The sequence below is a fragment of the Manihot esculenta genome, chromosome 13 (assembly GCF_001659605.2).
Source record: "Manihot esculenta cultivar AM560-2 chromosome 13, M.esculenta_v8, whole genome shotgun sequence".
Lineage (NCBI taxonomy): Eukaryota > Viridiplantae > Streptophyta > Magnoliopsida > Malpighiales > Euphorbiaceae > Manihot > Manihot esculenta.
The window spans coordinates 1,385,921-1,412,887 of NC_035173.2; the positions used below are offsets into that span (position 1 = coordinate 1,385,921).

Consider the following 26,967-nt stretch of genomic DNA (forward strand, 5'->3'; position numbering starts at 1 on the left):
AATTGTCTGAAAACTATAGTTATCTCCATACCGTATAACTACAAAACAATTATACGTTATTCTCTATGCCCAATTCCACTGAAAGATTCCCAACTTCCCACGGCCCTATCCAATTCACAACTACAAGGCCACCTCATCATTATACGCTCTAGATAAGCTTCCACCTCACCCTGGCCCACCGTTCCACGTTACCCATAGTCCACAGAGCGTTATTTACACGCTCTCCACCGACTCGCGGCCCTATCCAAAAACAAGAGAGAGATTTTTCTTTTTTTGCCAGCAATAAAGAAAAAACTATATATTTACCTGGACACATTTCTCACTTTCTGCATTTTTCTCTCGATCCAAACGATAACGAGAAAATATGCCAGAAGACTTTTTATCTACTTTTTAATACGATTGATGCAAACGCAGCGTCACCTTCTCTCTCTATCTCTCTGTCTTTTTTTTTTGTTTATCTCTCTAGAAACTGTCAAGGAATTTCCTGAGAAACAAACAAAACTTTGCCCATCAGAAACTCTAACAAGTGCAGAAGGTTAAATTGATAAGTTCTCCTCCAATCAATCGGCTTTGTAGATGGAAGTTTTTGTGCTTATCCACTTGCCTCGCTTTTTCCGATAACAATTCGAAAATTTTCTAGCTGATTAGGCTACAAACTTTTTTTTTTTGAATTCTATTTGGTTATATTTGGGTTTTCCCATTCTTTTTGACGTTTCGAGAAAGGAAATCAGAATGATGAGAAATCAGCAACAAGATCAGCTATCAAGGATTTTCTTCGAGCTCTCGTCTCTGGTTCTCAATCTGCTTCGTTCACCGCCTTTGCCGATCCCGTTATCTGACCAATCCCCAGCTATTCCATCGGATTCTTCGCGGAGGAGGTCATCGGCGCCGCCACAGATCTCGCCTGCGGGCTTCGCCTCGTTGATGCTGGGTATTTCGATGGCTTTGATGCTGTGTGGATCCGTGACGTTCTTTATTGGGTTCATGTTGATGCCTTGGATTCTTGGATTGGTTATGGTTTTTTATGTGGCTGGGATTGTTTCTACCATCTCCATGTTGGGCCGTTCACTTTTTTGCTACGCCTTGGCCCCATCGTCTCCAAGGAAGGAAATTCCTGGTAAGTAACTTATGGCTTTTTTTCTATAACGTCTTTTTTTGTCGGTTCTAATTCATTTCCTGACTTATGGGAAAATATATGTTGTAATTGCCTCCCGTTAGTGTTTAAAGGCCTTGGCTTTCCTTTTTCAAATTTGTTGGAATGTTGTTTTTTTCCGCTTCATTTCTGTTTTTTCCTGTAGCTTTCGAGTCTCAGAATTTAATATTTTTCGTTTCATTTGTTCTCTGATATCTTTAGTGCGTAAATTTGTGGTGTTCTGAATTTATTACTCTGGTGAAAATTGGGAATTCTCTGCAATTTTTGTGCAGAGTATTACTATTACATGGATCTCTTACCATTTTCCCCGTTCTGTTACCGCAATTAAGAACTAAGATACAAAATAGCATCGAGCTTATTAGATGATGCACAACGGAATTTCTGCAGCCGAAATCTGTAACTTCTTAATTCTTGGGTCTTGGGTTCTACTTCTAGATTTAGCAAACCTATGTTGAATGAGCTGCGGGACAGTGCCCAATCGTTGTCTTCTTTGAGATGAGTTTTCATGTGGCATAAGATTGGAGCTAGTGAGCTTTCATGGTTATATTAACTAGATTGGCAGGTTTGCTGAATCAAACCTGTAAATGGTGTTTTCCCACACGAATGGGAAGTGCATACTGCATTTTGTTGATCCTGCCCACCGTCCTCCATTTATGGGAAAAGTGCATTTACTCACCTGTCCTGCTGTTGATGACATCAACGAAACGTGTTTATACAACTCACCCGTCCACAATTTATTTTCGTCATTTGGAAACATATTGTTCAATACGTAATCTTTGGCTTCCATATGCTACGAACATATGCTCTTCAATCCTGTAACTGCTATTGAATTGAGTTTGATGCTTGATTAATTTGAAAATAGTTTTCTATCTGATATTACTGAGTTTTAAGTGTTTGTTTTTTGTCCTTAAGCCCAAGTTTGGCATTGAAGCTGTCTGGGATGTGATATATTTGAAGTTTTTAATATAGTTGTCAAATCAAGATCTGAATCAAGAACTGAAATCTTCATTTTGTTGATCAAGAATCGAGAATAGAGTGGAATAATAAGATTTGGAAAAAAAAATTAAAATTTTATTAAAAATAATATATGTTCTAAAAAAATAAGTAAAAAATATCATAATTACATATTTAAATATAGGATTATCATTTATCTAACTAAGAATATGTTCAATAATTGAATAATATATTTTTATTATGTTATATAGTTTTTATTATAAATTGAAACTCTTGAATTATACATAAGATTATTATTATTTTGTGTGCTGAAAATCTTATTTAAATTTTATCAAATAATTAAATAATAAAAAAGGATAGCATGTTGCATTAAAATATTATCATATATTAATATAAAATGCTATAACTTGACAATTATAATTAAAGAAGTAAATGAACTTAAATAAAAAGAAATAAAAAGAAAGGGAAAGTATAAGGATGGGTGATTGAAGAAAAATAGGTGAGGAAAATGTTTTTGTGCACTTTTTTATCGCAAAAATGAATGAATTCTAAAACTAACAACCTTTTAATACGTATTCTATGTCCAGGCCATCCTGGAATAAAGTAACTTTGTCATTTGAATCTTATTTTAAAGTCACAATCTGAGATTTAATGTTGTTTGTAGTTGAAGCTGGTTAAGATGTGATAGTTTTTGGGTGAACAAGTCCTTACAATATTTCTCTGTGTAATATTTTGCTTTGCCTTCACTGTTTTGACAAGCGTATGGAAACATGAAGGTTCTGTTGATTGTGGCTTGTTTCTTGCTTTGAATTGGGTGGGTTCGATAAGTCAGCTGTGACCATGTAGGATGAAGTTGAAAGAGCTTGGGTGGTGTTACTTCGTATTTCTGAACCTGTACACTCATCTGATCTCTTCAGCACATGTAATTATATTAAAAAAATATAGGATTATCTTCTGCATCATATTTGGAAATATTTTAGTTGTACATGCTGTGAAATAGGGAGTTGACTGCTTGAGGAAAGGATGCTAAATTTATGGGAAAGATATAGTTGGAGTCTTATTGAAGAAGTTATCAAGGGTCTGATGAATTACAGTACTTGTGTTTATAGCGCTTATGTGTTAATATAATCAAGCGTACACTTAACAAAAAAAGTGTACTAATTTTGTTCCTTACGGTTGCAGGATGGAAACTTTTGTGAAAATAAGAGGAGGTTCAAAGAGTTGCACAGGAGGACTATGAAGAAGTCATATTCTGGTGAGTGGGCCTGCTGCTATACTAGAGGGAGTGTGAAAAGTACCCAGCTTTTTCAAATATTGAAACAGTAATTGTGGATAAGATGTTTTTCCTGATGACTGAAAATTTGTGGATATGGCTTCTCTATGAAGTAAAAGTACTGAAATGTTGAAGGTTTTAAGAACTAATATAGTAATGAATTCCTACTTGGAAGAAATGGAAGCATTATCCCTAGTTTTTCTTTCCTAAGCACTATATTCGTTTTCATTTATTTAGTATAATTTATTTTGATATAATTCTATTTGTAAGAAAAGAATTTGAAATCTTATAAAATTGTATTAGATTAAAATTTCTTTTAAATGAGAATTTAAATTTTTTTATTTAAACAAAAATTAAACTAAAATTTTATAAAATTTTTAATTTTAAACGGAGGATTTCTTACGGACGATGTTTAGGAGGCTTTTTGAAAGCTAAAATTGGAGTTTTTTAAGCAATATAAGATTTTGTTAGTTAAAATTTCTAAAAAAAAATTCATTGTTTAAAATTTTCTAAATTAATACATTACTTTCATTAAACAATAATTATGGATAAGCAAAATCCATTCATTTGATAAGCTTGTTTCTGTTTTGGCCGAGTCATGACCTAATAGTATTTTAAATTTTAGTAATAATTGACAGTTGGTTGATTCTATAAATTGGTATTTTTCAGAATGTTCGAAATTCATATAAAATAATAGAAAATATGATATCATCTCCAATCTGTTCATTGATCAATTAAATTAAGAAGATTTAAGAATATAAATTGTAGTAATAAATTATTAGATCCTCTTAACAATTTTAAAAGTTGGTGTGCGATTCTTACACAAACTTTTAGAAATATTGAGTCATGTCCACGTTGTCCAGCTGTGTTACTTCAATAAAGCAAACGAAGATAATAAGTTTCTTCCAAGTTGTTCTAGTGTCCTTGTTAAATCCACGTGGCATGAATGTGGACTTCTCGTCCCACTCGCATCTTCTTTTAGGAGAAAATTATTTTGTTTAGATACGATATAATTAATTGTTTTTTTTATTTTTAAAATTAAATTTTCTAATTTTTAACTTTTAATTTTATTTAAATTGAATGTATTTTTATGAAAAAAATAATTATAAAATTCTTGATTAACTTTAAGAATTTCTCAATAATTACTTTTCATTTTCACTCTCTTAAATTTCTGGATATTTTAATATATTTTTTTAATATATAAATTATAATTCAATTTAAATTTAAAATATATACGAAGAATTACAAGAATAAAAAGAACAGAGTACATAATTGTATTATTTCTATGAATAATTTTTTATAAAAAGTACAACCAATTCAATTCTCAACACCAATTGAGCAACCCCACTCCACAAAAATAATTTTATAAAAATCAGTTCCACGAGCAAAGCAATTCAATTCTAGATTGACAACACCACTTGAACAACCCAATTTCACAAATAATTTATTTATAAAAATTAATTTCACAAACAATCCAATTCTCCATTGATTGGGGTAAGTAATCCATCAATATCAATCATTATTTTATATCTTGGTCAGGAAATTGGATCGGTTGATTTAGATTATATTTATTATTTTAAAAGTAATAAACTAAAATTTTTTTAAAAAAAAGCATGCACTTTAAAAATGGATAGAAGGTGGACTGTTTGGACAAAAATAAAAATCTAAAATTAAAATGTTTAATTTTAAAAATAAAAAAATAAATTTATTAATTATATCATATTTTAAAAATTAAAAAATAATTTTCTCTTCCATGTTTTTTTAAACCAACTTGCTTCTTCTTGGGCAAATTATTGGATGTAACACATCACTGACGTAGTGCACTAATTAATAATAATGAAATTAATTAATTAATTATCAACATCTATAAAACCACTAATGGTTTAAGATTAAATTTAAATTTATTAAATTTTACATTTTTTAAATTAATAATGTATCTTATTATCAATTTGAAAACTACTTCAACTTAATAAAGTAGTACTATGTAATCATTTAATAATTTTTCTCTTTTATGTCTTTATTTCAACTATATAAATAATGAAGGATAAAATTTAATATTTTTAAATTGATATATAATTTAAGGATAAATTTTAATATTTTTAATTTTATTTTACTAGTCTCATAATAGAGAAGAAACTATAATTTAATATGATATATTTTAATTAATAAAATATTTAATATAAAGATATAACTAAATTAATTGGAATGAATTAATCAAAATAAATTCAATAGTTGAAATTTTAAATTTTTTTACATCTAAAAATCAATTTTAACTGAAATATCTTAATTTAAATTTAGTTAATATATTTTTAGTCAATTTCAATTCTAAACAAGACCTAGATATAAATTTTATTTTCGATTTTAAACAACCACAGCATAACATAACCACATGACCAACTTCAGTTAAAGAATTTCTCAAAATAACTATCCAAATAATAAAAAAATTATATATATTGCTATAAACTTTATACGATAAATAATTATAAATCATTATATATATATACATAAATATGTACATGTTTGTGAAAAAAAAAAATACTAATATCTCTTGACAACACCGGAAAGCAGAAAGTTACTGGTGGTGAAGGAAGACTAATATCTCTTAACAACACCGGAAAACAGAAAGTTATTGGTGAAGGAAAACAAGCTTTAACGGAGAAGTGAGAGAGAGCAATTAAGAGCTATCTATTGACTTTCAATAGGATTAAACACCGTTTAAAAAAAAAAATTTACAGTGAAAAAAAAATCCCCCATATAAATTATATTTAAATAAATAAAGTAATAATATTTAAAAAAAAATGAATATTTTTTATTTTTTTTTACAGTAAAGCAATAATTTTGATTAGATTTTCGCAAATTATAAACTGATTCAAATGTTCGATCTCCAATGATATCCACATAAAATAGCAAATCGAATAATTTTATAACAGTTCTAAGAATTGAGAAGAGGAGAGATTTTGAATATTACCTCTCTACATTTTTTTATAAATTCTAAAAGTTTTCAAAAAGAGGTTTCTCACAAGAGAATCTTTAGACTCTCATAAAATGTCGTTTTATACTAAAATCCTAGAATTTTAGTACAATAGTATTTATCTATTTTTTAATTAATTAAATAAATAAATTACAGTTATGATCTATAACTTTAATAAGTAAGCTATATAAATTTTAGACAGTTTTAGTTAAGTCTCTACTTAATTAATTAGATCAAAATCATAATTTTTTTAAATTATAATTTTATCCCAACACTAGTTTATATGTAATCAAGTCTTACTTGATTTAACTTTTCGTTTTATTTTCTCTTGCAATTTTCTATGTGTGTGACCCATTAAATTCTAAATATGTTGACAAGAAATACAATTAACTAATTAATTAATTTGAATGTCAAAAATATTGTCCAGTAACATGTCAAGACTACCCAATTATTTGGAATATCAAAAGTGATTTTACTTAACCTTTTAGTACATGATTTGTCGGTGATTAAATATCATTTCATCACAAATATCCTGATTTAACATTTAATGCATGGAACATGTCTGCAATTTTAAATCATATTAGTTCTCATTTAATAGTCATTGACCTATTTAATAAAATTTTAAATTTCATTTGCTAATTTCATTCTGTCTTGTGCAAGAATTTCATGATTAATACTAGTAAAAAACAAATAAGACATTATTTAACTTAGATAATGAATCTTATCTCAATCACATAAATACATTCATACAATTCCTAATATATTCAATTTATCCCCATTTGTTACTCATGAACCAAACAACGCGTAAGATGAATAAAAACATAAAAGTCTCCATATAAGATTATTTATCGATTTTAAGTTAAAGGATCACTTACACAATTATTACTTGAGTAATTCATAAACACATTTTATTTTCCATATGAATTTCTTAGGCGAGTCAGTTAAGTGTACTCATTCATAAAATAAGCATCTATATATTAGTTTTAGATATCACACATATATCAATTTATGAGATCAGTTGCTTACTCTAAAAGAAAAAAACATAATATGTAGTAGTCTCAACAGCTCTAATCATTGTCCAATTATGATAAGAATATCGAATAGGAACATTTGGAGATGTTACTTAAATGCAATAGGAATCTCACAATTATAATCACATTATAATTCTTTTTGCACAGTAATATAATCTCATAAACTTTTATCTTTACTCGAAATTCAATTAAATTAACACTAAAGATAAAAAATTGCCTTTATAAAATTATATTTAAATATTTAAAATACTCGAATAATAATACCCAACTATAACCAACAAATTGACTGTAAGGCATATTACTAACAATCTACCTCTTGTACTAAAGTCAATCACCCATATGACTTATCACATAAATATAAATACGGTAATTATGTTTTTACTGTAATAATGCCTTAGTAAGAGAATCTTTAAGATTCTTATTAGTGAAACTCGCTTTATCTCCACATATTTTCTTTCAATGATCTCTCTGATCATTTGAAATCGCCTATGTACATACTTAGATATCTAATGAGACCTGAGTTTCTTTACTTATGCAATGGCTCTATTGTTATCACAGTTCATTGTAACTGGATCAACAATGCTAGGAACCACACCAAGTTCAGAAATGAACTTCTTGATAAAAAAACTGTCTCCTTTACTACCTATGACACAGAAGTGTACTTGACTTTTTGTTAGTGTATTTGCCCTAGGCTATTATTTTGGATCTTTTTATATGTCGTTTTGGTTATTAATAAAAGAGGTTTTACTATCATTATTATTTATTTGCATGTTACATAATAATGATTAACATCCCTGATTACTTATTATTATGTTGATAATAATAAAATATAACTAGTATAGTTATTAATTGATAATCATGAGATGATTATGTATATGTTGATATAATTTAATAATCATAGATACTTGTTAGAGAATAAAGTATTAGATGGACCCGCACCGATATCACTACATGGGTTATTGTCATAAGTGAATCTCAAAGTAGTTATATCTTAATCCTTTGACTTGAGATTGTCAACTTGAGATTGTCATAGTTTTCAACATAAGGACTGTTATGTTTTGACATAATCAAACATTGTCTTTAATTAGACAATCATAAAGGTTATGATTGAGCATAATAGAAATTATGTAGAGGATATTGAACAATCAAGATAGAATTTGTCCCTCTCTTTGAGAGAGATATCTTCTGGGCCCCTCGATAAGTGAGATTGAGAAATGCATGGTCTTGCTCAAATGAATTGATAGTGTGATCAATATCATTTGAATTTATCAGTCTACTTAGAGATCAAGAAATCATAAGTTTGAACATTATAAGTTTGACATTGACCATGACTTATGTTCAATGTGATAAAGGGATTAATACATGTTCTATTTATTATACTTTATCGGACTATCGATACTCATATTAGTTGGGTAGTCATAATGTCTTGCTAGAGGCCGCTTATGATTTATGAGTCTTGTGGGACTGGGCCTATTGCCAATTAATATAAGCCTATTGGGTCACACACAATAACGTAGTTGATGTGCTATATTAATGGGCTAAAAGCCCATTAATATAATTAATAATAATAAAGTGTTATTATTATTAATATTAATTATTTATTATTATAAGATAATAATATTTAAAATGATCTGCAATCTATCTGTAACTGTTACAGATAAAGAACTCTATCACATAAGATATTTGAGTATCTGCGAAATTGTGGTAGTTGGTTATGAAAACAACTCTATCACATAAGATATTTGAGTATATGTGAGATCGTGATAGTGGGTTCTGAACACAACTCTTTTACGAAAAGAGGTGTGTAAAAACATAAAAACTGAAACATATAAAAACTCCTCCTACGAATTGTGGAGCGAATGTTTTTTTTTTTAATAGAAAATTCAGTCTAACAGTTGCAGATTGTGGAGCACATAATCTATCCATTCTTGAGAGAGCTAGCACTCTAGAATGATAAGAGATGTTCGTGTGGATATTATAGCGGGTGTTCGTTGAAAGAGCAGCACCTTGAATCTGGGATTGTATCTTCTTGTTGAGTAGTAGCTTATCATTCTTTTCGAATTAAACAAAGTACACAGATCCTGGGAAGAAAAGAAGAGATTTTAATTTTTCCACTGCGTGTTTGGGTTGCAGTAAATCTCTGAATTTCCTAACACTTTTGTCATAAAATCTACAGTGATCTCTAATTTGGAACATTTCTAACTCACTACTCCACCATTTAGAGTAAAATTATAACTAGATTAAAATTTGTTATCATCAAAATTTGATTGGAAATTCGCATCTCAATATTCCTGAACTTTGAGTTCATCAGTCTCTTCAACTAACATAGCCAGGAATCCTTTCTTGGATTCCTCCATGCTAAATCATTTTAACACTTTATCAATTTAAGTGGATTTGGATAAGCCAAACCACCTTTTAGATTTATCTATATAAATCTTAGTGATTTATCCCAAATCCTTCATAAAAAAAGTTTGGACGGCTAAATCTTTATAGATTGTAGTAATGAAATATTATTTTTTATTATTAATATGTCATCTACATATAAAATAAAAAATATAACTACATTCCCACTAACCTTCTTGCATACAATATTCATTAATGATAAAATTAAACAGTTTGATTATTTTATAAAAATATATATTTTATCTGCATAAAACTTTGTCTTTTCATATAAGACATTATTCAACTTCACTTGAATATTTGTTTGTGATTCTTGAATTTTTTTCAAATTTTATCTAACTCTACTCTTTATTTCAAAAGAAAATACTTTTTTAAAAAGATAGAATGTCTTGACAAACACTTTTTCCGCGGTTGGATTATAAAAATGTTATCCAATAAATTTTTTTTATATTCTATAAACTTATTTTATCTGACTTAGCTTCCTCTTTATCAAAAACTAAATACTTCACATAAAAACCACATCCCCAAATCTTAATGTCTAATAAAATTAATTTTTATTAGTTAATATCTCATTTGAATACTATCAAGAGATTTAAATAAAATTCTATTAAAAAGTAAAATTAAAAAATATATTATAGTTTGCAAGACATTTCTCAGACTTAACTTATCAGAAATTAAATACTTCATGTAAACATCACATTCCAAACATTAATGTTTGATAAGATTGATACGATTGGTTTTTGTTAGGTCATATCTCATTTGAATCTTATCGATCCATTTAGATAAAATTCTATTAAAAAGTATACAGTAGTTTGCAAGGTAACTCTACAAGACTTATCTTATTCATAAGGACCAAATTATAATTTAGCTTGCAAATTCATCCTCTTCCTCAGATGAACCCTAACCTCCGTCAAGCAACCAGCAGCCCGCCGGTCATCCCACTCCGCCGTCATCCCGTCGACTAGATGATCCCGCAACCATTGCGCGTCCGCCGGGCGATCAAACAGCACCAGCGAGCTCGCAATTTCTGCAAATCGCGAGGAGCCAAGATCTGTCTTCGCCTCGAAGCCCCTGGCCATCACATGCAGAACAGCCGGCGATGACCATCAGGCCAGCTCACCAGAAGGCGAAGCCGCCGACCATCGCATGGCGACAGCGCGTTGCCGATGAGAGGGACGCGACGGTCGGCAACACCATTGCCGACAGAATTCATGAAGGGAATCACGATCCATCGTTCTCACCAGATCGCTCTGCCACTCCCTTCTCCCGGCGACTTCATGCAGCAGGCCAGCCATCCATCACCGGACAAGCACGCGTCGATCGAGAGACCGGTTGCGCGCCTGCCACCAGACGACTAGGTGGGGGCCGCGGGTAGCAATGGGTAGTTGAGCAATTCTGCAGATTTCAAAAATAATTTTTTTTTAAAATTTCCAACAAAAGAATCCTTGATCAAAGAACTCAAACCAATTTTTGATTGCAGATCAAGTAATTTTTAAGATAATAAATCTGGAAAAATATTTTTAAAGAATATAAAAAATTATAGCATATAATATTTAATTTAATAATAAATATAATTTTTATTATATTTTAATCGTTTAAACTTCACTCTAATATCACCATTGAATTTCAATTAAATTAAAAGCGGTGAAAGAAAAGGAAAAACTAAAATTTTCTTCGTTATATATCATGTTTAAATAAAAAAGCAATAATATTTAAAAAAAATAAATATTTTTTATTTTTTTTATATTAAAATAAGTAATCAATCGCTTTAATTGAATGGTTATAAATTATAAATCATTCAAATGTCGGATCAGTATATATAGAATAACAATCGAAAAATCTTAAAAAAATTCAAAGAGATTGACAGAGACTACTTTCCCCAAGAATTTTGAAAACTCTGACAAGTGAATTTCATATGAAACTCTTTATATTCTCATAAGATGTTTTCTATATTAAAATTTTAGGATTTTCGTATAATATATTTATCATAAGATGATTTTTTATATTAAAACTCTAGAATTTCAATATAATAATATGTAAATAAATTATAATTATGATCTAAAATTTTAATTAATAAATCATATAAATTTTATATAATTTTAATTAAGTTTTTATTTAATTAATTAAATCAAAAGCCGTAATTTTTTTAAATTATAATTTTATTTCAATGCTAATTTATATGTAATTAAATAGTACTTGATTTAATTTTTTATTTTATTTTTTATTGCAATTTTTGATGTGTGTAATTCATTAGATTTTATTGCAATTCTTGATGCGTGTAATTTATTATATTCTAAATATGTTATAATAAATATAATTAATTAATTAATTTAAAGGTCAAGAATATTATTAAAAGTGGTTTAATTTAACTTTTTAATACATGATTTATCAGTAATTAAATATTCTTTTATCACAAATGTCCTGATTTAACATTTGATATATGAAACGTATTTTTAAATCATATTAATTCCTATTTAATAGTTATTGACCTATTGAATCAAATTTCAAATCTCATATGTTAATTTCATTTCATTTTACATAAGAATTTCATGATTAATATTAGCAAATACTAACAAAAAATAAATGGAACATTTTCTAATTGAATCTAAAGTGATGAATCTTATCTCAATCAAATAATTCTCATAAGATTATTTATTATACAACTACTCATACAACCATGATTTGAGTAATCCACATCCACATGTTATTTTCTATATAGATTGGATTTTTCAAGTGGATCAATTCGGCGCACTTATTCATAAAATAAACACTTATATATTAATTCTAAATATTTCATATATCTCAACCTATGAGATCAATTTTTTTTTTTTTAAAATAAAAGAACATGATACATATTAGTCTAACAGTTTTAATCATTATCCAATCACGATAAGAATATTGACCGAAAACATTTATAAACATTATTTAAATGTAATAGAAATCTCACAAATATAATCGCATTATAATTTTCTTTTCATATTAATATAATCTCATTAATTTTATTTTTATTTGAAATTTAATTAAATTAATATTAAAAATAAATAATTATTTTTAAAAAATTATATTTAAATACTTAAAATATATAAATAATAATATTCAATTACAACCGCAAATTATTAACACTATCATCCTGTGTAAATATGAATATATACCAACAGGTATAAGGAAGATGGTGATAAGAGCAAAGAAGATGATGGTATGAAGTAGAATAGAAATATTCGCACTTGTCTTCATATTCCCAAACACCACAATTCTTCCTCTTCCAGGCAACTGGAATAGCAACTCAGGACTTAACACCACAAATAGAACCACTGCTATCACTACTGGCCCCCAATCTGCCATTTTTTTCTTCCCATAAAAATATAAAAATCAATGGAGTATATAGCCCCTTCTCTTTTAATTTTATACAAGAGGTGGTGAGTGAATCTGATCTGGTTTTGCTGAAGAAGTTAGCTAGTAATAAGGAATATGTAAAAAGAAGGGGATTTTACTTGGATTACTTGTGGCAAGAATTTTATGCCCTAATGTCACGTTCGGTGCGTTCTGGATCGATGCAGTAACAGTAGCAGTAGCATTGCCACGTGAAAGTCTTGTACGTTTGATTCTTTGTTGGGATTCAGAATTTAATATTATATATCTTTATTTAAATTTATATATATGTCGAAGAAAAAAAAATATTTATATCTATTTAATTTTATATTATTAAAAAAATTAATAAATAGGGAGGTTTACAATCCATCCTTCAATAAGCCTTATATATGAAACTATATATGTTTATGTTAATGAAAGCTTGTTAATTAATATATACGAAAACAACAAAATCAAAATACTGTAACTAGTTCCACATGAAAAAATGTGATACATCATTTCATTATAATGCAATAATGTAAAATTACATGTCCCATAATGCATAAAGGAATTTTTTAAAAAAAAATTGTGAAAATTTGATTGGAAATGAATAACGTAGCTTGAACTTCAAATACTAATTGAATTAATTTAAACCTTGAAAATTTACAAATACATGAAATTATGTATTATAAATAGCTCATACAATCACTTGAACTAAACAAAGAATTGAGGAGATCGATTACAAAAGACCCAGAACCTATATGAAAACATCAACTACTTATTCATTAACATTATCACTGGCTAATTAATCAAGATACAAGTGAACCTTAACAGCAATCAAGAAGACACAAACGAGAGCAAAGTAAAGGAGAGAATGGACCATAATAGAAGCACCACTGGTGTGAAAATTCCCAAACTCGACACACCGGTGCCGCCCTGGAACCTGAAACAGCAGCCCAGGAGTTAGGAGCACAAACAGCACCACTGATATGAAAACAGGGCCCCAATCAGACATTTTTCTCCAACTGGGTCTCTGTCTTTGAGAAGCGAGTATATGATAGGGAGTGGAGATGGGTTTTTATATTGAGGGAAAGAAATTGGAGATAATGAGAGAGTGGTGGTGGTGGTGTGGGGCGGAGGTTGGAAGATGAAGTCACTGCGGATTCTGTCCCCGCCGTCCTTCCCATTTGTCATTCTCATCTCTTAGCGGCTTTGTGTGCACGTGACATCTAACGGCTTTCCGCAGAGAATAACTTGGCATTGTGAAACAACAGAGAGCAAGATATCATAGTTGTGGTTTCATGGGTTGGGCTTGTAATGAGCCGTTGGTTGACTGCCGTGTATGGGCTTAAAAGCGATTGGGTTTTGTTTCTGATTTGGTTTTGAATGAAAACCATCGTTTAGTTTGAATTGATTTTGATTTTAATTTTTATCGGTTTGAAACAATTTCATTTAAAAGTTATTATGGTTGAAAATGATTTCACTTTGATTTCAATTCAATTTGAATTTAAAATTTTTTAAAATTTCAATAATATTACATTCTATTCACTAAAGTAAATAAATTTCTGAAATCTAAATTTTATAATAGGTTATTTAGTTTAATAGTAAAAAATTCCAGGGTTTCAATCAAATCAATATAATTATAGAAAAATGAATTGGGCTGATTATAGATAGAAAGTGGTGGTTCGACCCGGTGAATTATGAGTCAACTTAAGGTTTTGATTTAGTGGAAAAATCTATAATTGACTTACTATTAAGTGGTCATGGTTCAATTTGTGAATCAAAACCATTTAATCTATCCGATTTCGCATTTGAATGATATTTATTTTAATTTGATTTACGATTAAAAATAAAATTTGATTAGGTTTATATGTCACATTAATTTTTTAAAATAATAAATTTGGAATAGAGTGTGGTCATTTTAAATTTTATTTTATTTTTTATGTTTATTGAATTTAATAATTAAAATGTTTTTACTGTTTAGAATACATTTTTAATAAAATGTTTAAATTCAATTCAACATCGATTTTGATAGCTATCTGAAAGATCATTAACTTTTAGAATAGAAGCCTTTATCCTTACATACATAAAAGCGACTCCCACTGGGTGGGTGACTGGACACCCAACTCTAAAAGAGAACAGCTTATCTAGAAAAATAAATAAATAAATTTATTAATTAAAAAAAGGAAAACCCTTTTCTATCCTTACTAGCTGGAGCATTAACATGTGTGGAAGCAAAAACAAAGGACGGCTAGTTTGACAGAATTAGATTCACATCATGACTACTAGCACTAATCTCCCTCCCAAATTAAAAGATTTATGTAAGATTGATAATTTTAAAATTTTATATCATTAAAATAACTTAAATTCAACTATAAACATATTTACACCGATGTGATTGAGAGAAAATATTATCATATAGTAGACTTAGCGTAATGATATATAGATGAGTGTAAATTTGAATAATTTTATATTCAATTCTCTTAAATTTTTTATTTTCTTTTATTTTTGAATTAAAAGAAAAAAATTCAGTTAAAATTTTTAAAAATTAAGTTCTAAATCAAAATATATAAAATTAAGAAATATTTATAAAAAATAAAACTAATTAAAATAAAAAAAACACCTAAAGATGATTTTATGATTATGCATGAGCTACTTGAGAGAGATGAGCATGAGCGTACGATTGCCCTTATTATACATCTTAAAATGCGTGAATTATATTTTTTTAATCATTTAAAAATATTTATTTAAATTAAATATATGTAGAAATGTAATATAAATATATAAATTTTATATAAATTCCATTATTTATTTACACTATAAGTTTATACCGATCGAACAAAAATTGAGTTTTATTATTCTATCATTCACTATCTGATTGGGGCAAGTCAATAAAAATGTTTATGTTATTGTAGCATACCTCTAACCGTGTGATTTGATGTTCTCTCAAAAAGGTTAGGCATCATAGAAGTAAAATACAATTTTAAGTTAAATATGATGAGTGTATATGAAATTTCAACACCTAAAAAATCCATTTTCAATGTTTTATTTGCATTACAGCCATAAAGTGGGGATGCAGCGCCAATCAAGAAACTTCCTTGCATTTTGTACCTCACAAGCACATCTCCATGATACGGAATCATCGGATTCCCATTACAATACAAGTCAAATTGTTGAATCAATTTTCTGCCCGCGTGAAACTCATTTCATGTTATAATTCTTCGATCTGTTAGTCTAAAAAAATCATTTTATGACAAAAAAATCTAAATAAATTATTACGAAATTGTACATAATTATAATTTTAATGTATTTTAAATTAATTAATAAATATAATAAAATTAATTACATAGTCTGATTTAATTTAATATTTAAAAATATATAATTTATTTAATATATTCAAATTTGAATTTTCACTCTCTTAATTTCACACTAAATAATAATAATAATAATAATAATAATGATTTTATGGTCAATCAAGTAAATTTAACAAGATACGTATGACATCCATCAACATATTATGAAAGTTGAAAATCTAATTTATAAAAAAAATTATATTTTAATATTAATATTAATTCAGATGAAATTAAATCGAGTATTTTCAATTCAATTTAAATATGACTTTATTAAATTTTAAATTTCATAAAATTTTAATTCAATGAGATTTTGAATTTACTTTATTTGAAGTCGTTGTAGCTGTATCAAAGTGAAATCATTATACTGGTAGTAGTGGGGAAGACGTTGTCGTTGCTGAAAATGGACAAACGATTTGAAGTCTCAACCAACAATATCAATTCCATTCTCATTGATGGCCTACAATCTATATTAGCCGTCGGATGCTGCTGTCTGGAGCCCAGATGACGGAAAGCGTTTAATCTGAGTCCACGTGACAGCCAAGGAGAGCCAACTTTCATTCAGGTGTAAGAGGTCTCACTGTCATTAGACCACTTGTATCTGCTTCATGCGTCCCCTGGCACGCATACGGATGGACCTACCGAGCGAACGAATTGGCTACTTTTTCTCCTCAGGATTGAGCTGGAGAGTGAGATTAGGACTGGAGTTTAAAGGAGATTTATTTTTAGAGCCGAAAGAACTAAACCGACCTAATTGAAAGGTTTAGAGAAAGTCCAATTTTAAAACTGAGCGGGCTGGATCTGGTTCATTTCGAAAACTTAATGGCCTTCAAATGAAAAATTATCATTGGTCATAAATTATTATTTTATTATGTAAAGTTAATAAAGTATTAGCGTCTGGACAAAAAAAATTAACTTAAACTTTTAAATTTAGTGAATTTTTATAATTGAGATAAATATTTAAAATTGTAATATAATTAACGAAAATTAAAATATTTAGATTTTTTGTTATCAACTTGCAGAGTAAATATATATTAAATTATTAATAACAAATCAGTAATTTTAGTTCCCAATTTTGATTCTATCCTATCACTAACACAAATATTTAAAATTAAAATTAATAAATTAAATAAATTTATTAGTTCGGTCATTATCTTATTCATTTTTCATCATTCATTATCACACACCAGCATCTTGCTGCCACCCCGCCACAACAACACTTGTACTTGCAAGCAGCAGATAAAAACACTTGCCGAGTTCCCGGTTTCCACTCACCCACCTGGGCTGGATTCTTCGTCGTCGTCTTCGCACCTCTGTGGGTTTAAACTTCGAACCCGAACGGCGGAAGTCACAGTAAACATAAATAGACACACTCTCTCTTTCGCTCTCTGTATCTCTCTCTCTCTCTCTCTCTCTCTGTGATCAAGTACACGATTATCTATCGTTCGGAATTATGTTTCCTTGCGGCCATGACCTCGACCGTTTCCATTAGCTGCCGCTTCTCTTTGTTTGGTGCTTTATCATTTATTTTGCCGATACTTGAACGGAACTCGCACATTAGCTCCAGGTGAACTTTTGTTCAGTGAAGTTATTTATCTGCAATTCGTTTGGTGATACAATTTTGGGAATCCGATATGTCACAGTCAGGTAAGGACCTGAATTAAGCGTTGAAGGGAAGTTTTTAGTCTGTATTAGATTATTTATTTAATTTTAAATGTTTGATTACCATATTAGCTGCTTTCTGTGCATTCTCAGGGTATGATATTAATGTTCTGTTTCAAGAAGCTCAAACGCGATGGCTGAAACCTGCTGAAGTGCTGTATATATTGCAAAACCATGAAAAATACAAGTTTACCCACGAGCCACCTCATAAGCCAACTAGTAATCTTTGCTTATTTGTTTATTTATAATTGATATATTCATTTTGATGATTTTCTAAATTAGTGGAATCAGCAATCTCATTTGTGTTACTCAAATGGGTTTTCTAACAGGTGGATCATTGTTTCTTTTTAACAAGAGGGTCCTTCGGTTCTTTCGCAGAGATGGTCATAATTGGCGTAAAAAGAAGGATGGAAGAAGTGTTGGGGAAGCACACGAGCGACTTAAGGTTTGTTGTGGATGCCTATGTGTTTCTTGGCATTCCATTTCTCTAACTAGAAGCCTACTAGTTGTTTTATTTGTATGTTCGCTCCCTTTGGCATATTTATTTCACCATTTTGTAGATTGCTTCAGTTTTGGTTAATCACTTATTCATTCACCATTATTGTTGTATTTTGCACAGAGTTGCCTTATTTTCTAAAATAAGTATAGGTTTTTTATTTGAAAGCTGCAGCGACAAGTCTATAGTGCCATAGTTTCCTGTACGTTTAGATTTATCGCCATATTAGTGTGTCGGATATCACGTGATATGCTTGTTTTCATATCCATGCATTTTATCCACAACCTGTTCCCTGTTTAGCAGCTACCTCATCATTGAAGCTTGGTGATGCAAAATGTAATAATTAGTTTTAAAAAAAAGAAAACAGAGAGGTACTGTATATTGCATGATTAGATTGAAAATTTCCCTGAATTAGCTTGAAACTATTAGACTATATGCCAAATTACTCAAATGGTTATATGATAATAAGTTAATTTGTTTGAAATCTACAAAAAGAAATGGTTCTGTTTGATAGGTTTAATGGCTTTATGTGAATATGTATCCTGTTTCATGCATTTAGTGTGTGTCTTGGGGTTGATGGAGTTCTATGTATCGACTTTTTGTTTGCATGAGTAGGTTGGAAATGTCGAGGCTTTAAATTGTTATTATGCACATGGAGAACAGAACCCGAATTTTCAGAGACGTAGCTACTGGATGCTGGATCCGTGAGTATAACATATTCATTGGTGACACCTTAACCTCTTGTGCTATGATTTTAGTTGATGGAATTCTGAGGAGGTGGAAATTTAATTGTTATGCAGAGGGAAGGGGGATGTCTATCTTAAATTATCCACCCAATCACACTCATTATAGTAGATCTTATTTTGTGACAAACAATATCAGTTGATCATATTGCAAGGCAGTATTTCCTAATTTTTACTTATCTTGGCAGGGAATATGAACATATCGTTCTTGTTCACTATAGAGAGGTTGGTGAGGTATGTTTCTAGAACCAGAAATTGTAACTGCAAAAACCTGTACTACTTTCTGACCATTTTATATATCCTTCAACAATCACATTGGTTGACTATGAAGCAAGGAATGCTGATTTTACTGCAAAATCTATTGAACTCTGATCTATTTTTGTCATAAGAGAAGTCCCTGAAATTTCAGCACTTGTGCACAAAATTTCATGATTTGCATCTACCACCTCCTGTGGATGAATTCAACACAGCTTGTTTCTGGTGGGACTTTGGAGTTTGGACAACATTCACTTCTTTGCAAATAACAACTAATGCAGCACAAATTGAGTTTTATATATTGTAATGTGCACAATGATTGGATTTATGTCTACAGGGAAAGTCTACTCCCAGATCTGCTGTGCAGTTATCACCAGGGTTGTCTTCTGCTTTCAGTCCAAGTACAACATCTCATACTACTCACAATCGAGATTCTACCTCTGCAGTTAGTGATTTATATGACCCTGATCGGAGTTCATCTAGTCCAAGTTCTACGGAAATCAGTTCAGAGATAGTCACCAAGGACAATGGACTAGAGACTTTAACTGGGTTTACTAGTTCCCCAAAGGATGGCGTTAGTCAATTTTTGAGAAGGCTGGAGGAGCATTTGAGTCTGAATGAGGACAGCATTAAAGAAACTGACCCATTATGCAGTGAGGAAGGAATCACAAATGATCCAGAACTTCTGGAATTTGCAAAACAGATCTCCGAGAAGGATCACTATGTAAATATGCTGCATGGACCTGAGAATATTGTGAATAATCAATGTTATGATTTTGGTGAACCTCCTGGGTTGCAACTGCAGAGCAACAATGTTGTTCACCTACAGGACACAGGTTTGTTGTTATGTCATGTTTATGAATGAAACTAGTTTAATGGGTCTTGATCAGTTCCGACAGTTGCCTAATGGCCTTGTTATGTTATTATACACTTTCACATATCTTGTTTAAATTGAAAAGGGAAAAAAATTTCAAATGAGCATCATAGGTCCAGCCTTCAAACTTTTATAATCTTATTGTGTTGTTATATTGGAAACCTTATCATGTTGTTTAGGCATTCCAAGAATCATTTGATTGCAGATGGATAGGTTGTTCATATTCCATAAAGATTGAGTCATACTACTACCATTTATGCTGTTTTCAGACATTTGAGATCTATTCCAAAGCTAGACATTTTTGCTTCCTAAAATTTTTGACTTTTGAGTGGTTAATTGGTCATTTCTGGCTAGTACTAAGAGTTTGTGTTTTATAGGTGATGGTGGCAAATACCATCAACCATTTGTAGAGTATGCAGATGGGAGCAAAGAATCCATTTCTTGGAATGAAGTGTTGGAGTCCTGTAAAGTGTCATCTGGTGTGGATTACCAGGTGAATATTCAGAGTATCTTCATTTATGATGCTATATCATGATTGCGATATTCTTGGTTGAATAGAGTCATTTCATTTCTTAAATTCATATCTTGAACGTCAGGTGTCTTTTCACTCTCTGACTTATGAGGGTGTGTGTATCTGCACATGTGCACTTCGATGACACTATATAAATTATGCTGTTCCTTGTAAATTAATTCAGAAGTCTGAGAGCCAGTTTCATAATACTTTCATGATTGTGATTTGGTATTGCTTGCATCAGGAAAAGCCACAGCCTTCTTTGAGGGAACCAGCTGAAGAGCATGAGTATTCTCATTGGCTAAACTTCAATGGAAATAATGTCAGAAATTGTATGATTTCTTCTGCTCTTTTTGCTAATTGACATGGTAACTTTCAGCATCTTGTGAACTCCTATTAAGCTTTGACAATCCCTTCATGTTGCCAGCTTCTGAGTTGCTGCCTCAAGATGTTGAAAATTTTGATATTCCTTTATACTCTCCTGTCTTGGGAACTCATGAAACCAATCCTGACTACTATTCAATGCTATATGATGAAGGCCACCTTGGAGTGCCAATTGAACCTGATTCAAGTTTGACTGTTTCACGACAGCAGAAATTTACAATCCGTGAAATATCCCCAGAATGGGGTTTTACCTCTGAGGCTACAAAGGTATGCTTCATCTAATTCCATATCTTTCTTTCATTTTACAGAGTTTTACTCTTCATTCAATGGGAAAATGTTATTATGGTACTATTCCAATAACAGATCTATTTTATGGTTTCAGGGCTCTACCCTAACTCATTGTTTAAGCACTTAGTGATACAGGCTTATTGAGTTCTAATTGATAACAGCATCTCACCACTGCTTTGCTTACAGCGCCTTGATACTTTTCTTTTCCTTCTATAGTTTTTTGGATTCAATTAAGTTAAAATCAGAAGTAAATTATAAATTGCAGAATAGGATATATTGGGATGACCTAAATAGTTGACTAGAGCATATTATTTGGTAGGCACTAGGCAGGGATATTGAAGTGTGGTCAATCTCAATTGATGATACCTACTCTCTATCTATCTCTCTCACTCGCCTTTGGCCTCAACTGCTCCCTATCCTCTGGCCAGAGTCAAGACCACCTCATGAGTAGACATGTTTGAGAATTCAACTTGCAAAGACAACTTGCTCTGTGATACAGATAACGTTTTCTGCTGATAATAGCCTTTAGTTTAATGATGTTTGCTCCTCTTAGTAAGTTGCCTCGTAAAAATTCATGTAAAATAAATGAAGTTGGTGCACTGGCCATCACTTAGATAACAGTGCATCATATATTAACATATGAATTTTCTTAAAATAATATTCTGATGGATCTTTTGTTATGTTAATTTTCCCAACAGAAGAATTTTGCAAAATTTTGAAGTCTTTATTCTTGATGCAGGTAATTATTGTTGGATCTTTTTTATGTGATCCATCAGAATCTGCATGGAAATGCATGTTTGGTGAGACTGAGGTTCCCACTGAAATCATTCAAGAAGGTGTTCTCTGCTGTGTAGCTCCTCCCCATCTTCCAGGAAAGGTCACTTTCTGTGTTACTTCTGGCAATCGGGAATCTTGCAGTGAGGTCAGAGAATTTGAGTATCGAGCTAAGAGTAGCTGTCCTCATTGCAACTTAACCCAAATGGAAGTTGCAAAGGGCCCAGAAGAGTTGCTACTGCTTGTCAGATTTGTGCAGATGCTTCTCTCTGGTTCCTCTATGCAAAAAGAAGACAGCATAGAAACAGGAATTCAACTACTGAGAAAACTTAAAACAGATGATGGTTTGTGGAGTAGAATCATTGAGACTCTCTTAATTGGTAATGGAACTTCAACTGGCACCATCGATTGGCTTCTGGAACAGCTTCTTAAAGACAAACTACAGCAGTGGCTTTCTTTTAAGTCCCAGGAAAGACGAGATCAACCTAGTTGTACCTTGTCCAAGAAAGAGCAAGGGATCATACACATGGTTGCTGGGTTGGGCTTTGAGTGGGCCTTGAGCCCAATTATCAGTCAGGGAATCGGTGTAAATTTCCGAGACATTAATGGATGGACTGCCCTTCATTGGGCTGCTCGATTTGGAAGGTAACTAAAAATCCAGTTTATTTCCATAATTTTCAATTTGTTATTTTTGGTTGTAGTATGTTAAGTGGTTAGGCAAGCTTTTATGTGTATATATGAGATACAGAGAGAGGTGGAAAAGTAAACCAAAGAAATTCTCTACACACTTTCAAGATAATGATTAAACTAGAAAAGGAAATGTTTATGGTCAGTGGGTAAATTATGACTGTGAGTTAGAGAAATACCCAGATTATTGACAACCAGAGTTTATTTTTGCAATTGCACTGGGACAAAATAGTTTGTCTTCCTGCTTTATGGGTTTAGGGGGCTTTGAAGAAGTGTCTTTAGCTGGTACTCGAAGAGATTGGAGGGTGTTAGATCATTAGTTCTCTCCCTTTTCTTTTTGTGGTTTCTTTGGGAGGTGCAGTAAATTTAGTGAATTTACATATGCATAAACAATTTTGCTGGCTGTTCTTATTTTACTTGAGGGGTTTGAATTAGCCCCTCCTATTTCGCCAGAGATAAAAGAAAAGATGGGAAATCTGTCTTTCCAGAGTTATCACACGTTTAGGGGATAAAATATTTTTGTGAACAAGTAAATCATAATGTCTTATCCTCTAATCTGTATTTGTCATCTATCTTGACTTTGAATTAGCTAAATTTCACACACGACTTGTTTAGTATATGCCAACAGTTTCTTTTTTTGTTATACATTGTTGTCCCAGGGAAAAAATGATTGCAGCCCTTTTAGCCTTTGGTGCATCAGCTGGGGTGGTCACAGATCCCACTTCACAAGATCCAGTTGGCAAAACTCCAGCATCCATTGCGGCCGACAGTGGGCATAAGGGACTTGCAGGTTATCTTTCAGAGGTGGCACTAACAAGTCATCTTTCATCCCTTACACTAGGAGAGAGTGAACTTTCTAAAGGATCTGCTGAGGTCGAGGCTGAGAAAACTGTAGATAGCATCTCAAAAGGGAGTTTTTCTGCCTATGAAGACCAGGTTTCACTTAAAGATACCTTGGCTGCGGTACGAAATGCAGCTCAAGCTGCTGCACGAATACAAGCTGCCTTCAGAGCACATTCTTTCAGGAAGCGACAGAAAGAAGCTGCTATGTTGGCTAATAGCATAGATGAGTATGGCCTCAATTCCAGTGATATTCATGAGGTTTCAGCTATGTCGAAGCTGGCCTTTGGCAATGCACATGACTACAAATCAGCTACTTTATATATTCAGAAGAAATATAGAGGGTGGAAAGTTCGCCAGGATTTCCTAGCATTTCGACGGAAAGTTGTGAAGATACAGGTATTCATCTCTTTCTTCTTCCCCCTTTCCCTGCAACCATCTGCTTTTTATGTACTTGTAAAAATATATGGGCGCGTTAAAATTAGGATTTGCTTCTTGCTTCGCCGTTTATGCATGTAGATAGCACATACTCATGTATCATCTTGCATTGATGGAACAAATAACATATTCTTTTGAGGGATGGAGTACGTTGGATTTAACACTGGACTTTTTGGGCAGGCACATGTGAGAGGTTATCAAGTTAGGAAGCGGTACAAGGTAATATGTTGGGCTGTTGGAATTCTAGAGAAGGCTGTGTTGCGGTGGAGACGCAAAGGAGTTGGTTTGCGAGGTTTCCGGAATGAGGGAGAAGCCATTGAAGATAGTGAAGATGAAGATATTCTCAAGTTGTTCCGCAAACAAAAAGTTGATGCAGCTATTGAGGAGGCCGTATCTCGCGTGCTGTCAATGGTTGATTGTCTTGAGGCACGTCAACAATATCGTCGGATGCTTGAACGTTATCGCGAAGCCAAAGTAAGTAGATCATAACTTTTCATTGACATGAATTTGACTGTGAAGCATCTTTGGAAGGTCAGACTCATCAATGTGTTTTATTCAATTATTCTTTCAGGCTGAAGTAATTGAGACAAGTGAAGCAGCAGCAACTTCTGCCGACATGGAAAATGATGATATTTTACCATTTCAAGTAGGAGCAGCTTCTAACTATCTAACTTAAGTTTTTACCTTCTTAAGCCTTGACCAATCTCAAGTTGCCTGCTATAGGGTTTCTGGAGTCGGTTTATGTATAATATTCTGCATTCACCATAGTTACAAGCGATTACGAGTGGTGTGCAGTTGCTTGATATCAATGCTCTAGTTGGTTCTTGTAAGTATGTAAATTGTTTCATATGAGGTTTCTGGCTTGAGCTACTTGTAAATGACTGTTATGTTGCAGTCTTATAACTCCATTTGCAGGTGTAGCTTCTCTTCATCATATGTGGGGGGTGGGGTGTGAGCGTTCGGTCTATTTAATCTGTTTGATTGAATTACCCAAGTCGAATAAAGTGAATTTTTTGAGGGGACACAACTCAATTGAACCGAGTCGAGTTGATTGAATTAAATCAAATTAACATGGAATTGAAATACTTCATTGCTTCGATATGTAGTTCTTATTTTTATAAATAATGGTGTTATGTAAAACGGGTTAAGGTATACCCAAATTTTATTGATTTGTTTCTTAATGTAACCCAGATCTTTGCAGTTAAAAAAAAAAGGAAACAGTAATAATAATAATAATAATAATAATAATAATAATAATAATAATAATAAAAGTTTCGTTTATTTCCCTAATTCTTTGATATTTACAGCAATAGAAAAATTAATAAATAAAAAATATTTTTTATTAAGAAAAGTAATTTTTAAGGAAATTATTTTTTACACAAGTTTTTTAAATTTTAAAAATTTGCCTGGCATCACTAAAACTTTCTAAATATAAACACACTGTTATACTATGCGGTTTAATATTATAATTAAATAATAAAAAATAAATTTTCTTAATACTATTTTCAACATATAAATTATTTTATGTGAAATAAATAGTACTCAAGTTTTAATTTTAAATTGATTGAAATTGATTATGATTTTTTTTTAAAGTTCTATTTGAAATAAGCTAGCATCAATATTTAAAAATTATAACACTAGCAAATTAAAAATGCACCATCAATATTCAATTTAAATCAAAATAATCAATAAGTTAAATTAATAAAAAATTTAATTCAATTTTAAGTTTTAAAAATTTTTGACTATCCGATTTTATGTAAAAAATCAATTAAAATTAAATTAAATCGATTATTTAATAATATTATATTATTTTAATAATAAAAAATAATTTTTTAATTAAATTTTAAAATATTAAAAATAATATATAAAAAATATAAAAAGCTATTAAAAACTCAATTCACTGAATTGATCTAAATTAGATTGATTCCATTCGAATCAATTTTCTTCTAATTTATGTGAATTTAATTTTTATAAATATTTAAAAATATTTAAATTTAAAATTTTAATTTATTAAGTTTTCTTAAGTTTTAAATTAAATCGATCAAATCTTCTAATGTTAAAAATGACAATGGTAAGCAGAGTATTTATTTCAAAGTAATGTGAAAATTAAAGTTCTTTATTTAGTATACAATTTATAATATTTTATCAATGTTAATCAATTTAGTTAGATGTAACTGTTTTTTAAATTTCAGATGTTTATTTTATCGGTCTGCATCTAAAACTCTTAAATATATATTTGTTCATTGTAATTTTATTCACTTAATCTGATTTACTAGATTTATTTCTACTAATTTTTCTAATTTTTTAGTATGGTAGAAGTTTTTATTAATATAATTCTTGTCAGAAATAAAAAAAAAAATCAATATTTTTATCTCACTACACTTACTTTTTGATATATTTAAAAAGGACACAATTGATATGTTTTTAAAAAAATGATTCCGAATCTTTTACGTGTTATGTTTTGAATTTTAGTTGACTTTTCACAATTACAGTTTCGTGATAAATTTTTACTAACTCCTTACTGTCTTTAATCAG

General features: G+C 30.6%; 4 protein-coding genes across 9 annotated transcripts; 2 read left to right on the forward strand and 2 right to left on the reverse strand.

Annotated features, from left to right (window-relative positions):
* Positions 1-292: 292 nt before the first annotated feature.
* LOC110630306 lies at positions 293-3,590 on the forward strand. Of its 2 annotated transcripts, none has more exons than XM_021777735.2 (2): positions 293-1,117; positions 1,426-2,026. In XM_021777735.2, the coding sequence occupies exons 1-2, from the start codon at positions 733-735 to the stop codon at positions 1,479-1,481; spliced, it is 441 nt and encodes a 146-aa protein (XP_021633427.1). In that variant the 5' UTR covers positions 293-732; the 3' UTR covers positions 1,482-2,026. The 2 variants fall into 2 exon arrangements, with proteins under 2 accessions (XP_021633427.1, XP_021633428.1); XM_021777736.2 differs by lacking the exon at positions 1,426-2,026 and adding an exon at positions 3,290-3,590 and having other exon boundaries at positions 307-1,117.
* A 9,288-nt stretch (positions 3,591-12,878) lies between these two features.
* LOC122721579 lies at positions 12,879-13,469 on the reverse strand. Its single transcript, XM_043949767.1, has one exon. It carries the CDS (start codon positions 13,122-13,124, stop codon positions 12,879-12,881), a length of 246 nt encoding a protein of 81 aa, XP_043805702.1. The 5' UTR covers positions 13,125-13,469.
* Positions 13,470-13,750: 281 nt separating this feature from the next.
* On the reverse strand, positions 13,751-14,381 carry LOC122721605. The gene has a single exon (XM_043949863.1). The coding sequence runs from the start codon at positions 14,143-14,145 to the stop codon at positions 13,936-13,938; it is 210 nt and encodes a 69-aa protein (XP_043805798.1). The 5' UTR covers positions 14,146-14,381; the 3' UTR covers positions 13,751-13,935.
* Positions 14,382-17,663: 3,282 nt separating this feature from the next.
* Positions 17,664-25,469, forward strand: LOC110630364 (calmodulin-binding transcription activator 4). 5 transcript variants are annotated; one of them, XM_021777818.2, is made up of 13 exons: positions 17,664-18,127; positions 18,236-18,361; positions 18,472-18,587; positions 19,254-19,342; positions 19,570-19,615; positions 19,974-20,472; positions 20,888-21,003; positions 21,266-21,353; positions 21,449-21,672; positions 22,433-23,112; positions 23,814-24,393; positions 24,613-24,906; positions 25,004-25,469. In XM_021777818.2, the coding sequence occupies exons 1-13, from the start codon at positions 18,115-18,117 to the stop codon at positions 25,106-25,108; spliced, it is 2,976 nt and encodes a 991-aa protein (XP_021633510.1). In that variant the 5' UTR covers positions 17,664-18,114; the 3' UTR covers positions 25,109-25,469. The 5 variants fall into 5 exon arrangements, with proteins under 5 accessions (XP_021633510.1, XP_021633511.1, XP_021633514.1 ...); XM_021777819.2 differs by having other exon boundaries at positions 21,560-21,672; XM_021777822.2 differs by lacking the exon at positions 19,254-19,342.
* Positions 25,470-26,967: the final 1,498 nt, after the last annotated feature.

What these genes read in the sequence shown, in the direction of transcription:
- LOC110630306 (XM_021777735.2), top strand. Translation starts at nt 733, where the DNA reads ATGATGAGAAATCAGCAACAAGATCAGCTATCAAGGATTTTCTTCGAG. An exon ending in TCCAAGGAAGGAAATTCCTG is followed by an intron (nt 1,118 to 1,425) that starts GTAAGTAACTTA and finishes ATTTTTGTGCAG; the next exon opens with AGTATTACTATTACATGGAT.
- LOC122721579 (XM_043949767.1), bottom strand. Translation starts at nt 13,124, where the DNA reads ATGGCAGATTGGGGGCCAGTAGTGATAGCAGTGGTTCTATTTGTGGTG.
- LOC122721605 (XM_043949863.1), bottom strand. Translation starts at nt 14,145, where the DNA reads ATGTCTGATTGGGGCCCTGTTTTCATATCAGTGGTGCTGTTTGTGCTC.
- LOC110630364 (XM_021777818.2), top strand. An exon ending in CATCTGGTGTGGATTACCAG is followed by an intron (nt 21,004 to 21,265) that starts GTGAATATTCAG and finishes TGCTTGCATCAG; the next exon opens with GAAAAGCCACAGCCTTCTTT. An exon ending in GGAAAGTTGTGAAGATACAG is followed by an intron (nt 24,394 to 24,612) that starts GTATTCATCTCT and finishes CTTTTTGGGCAG; the next exon opens with GCACATGTGAGAGGTTATCA.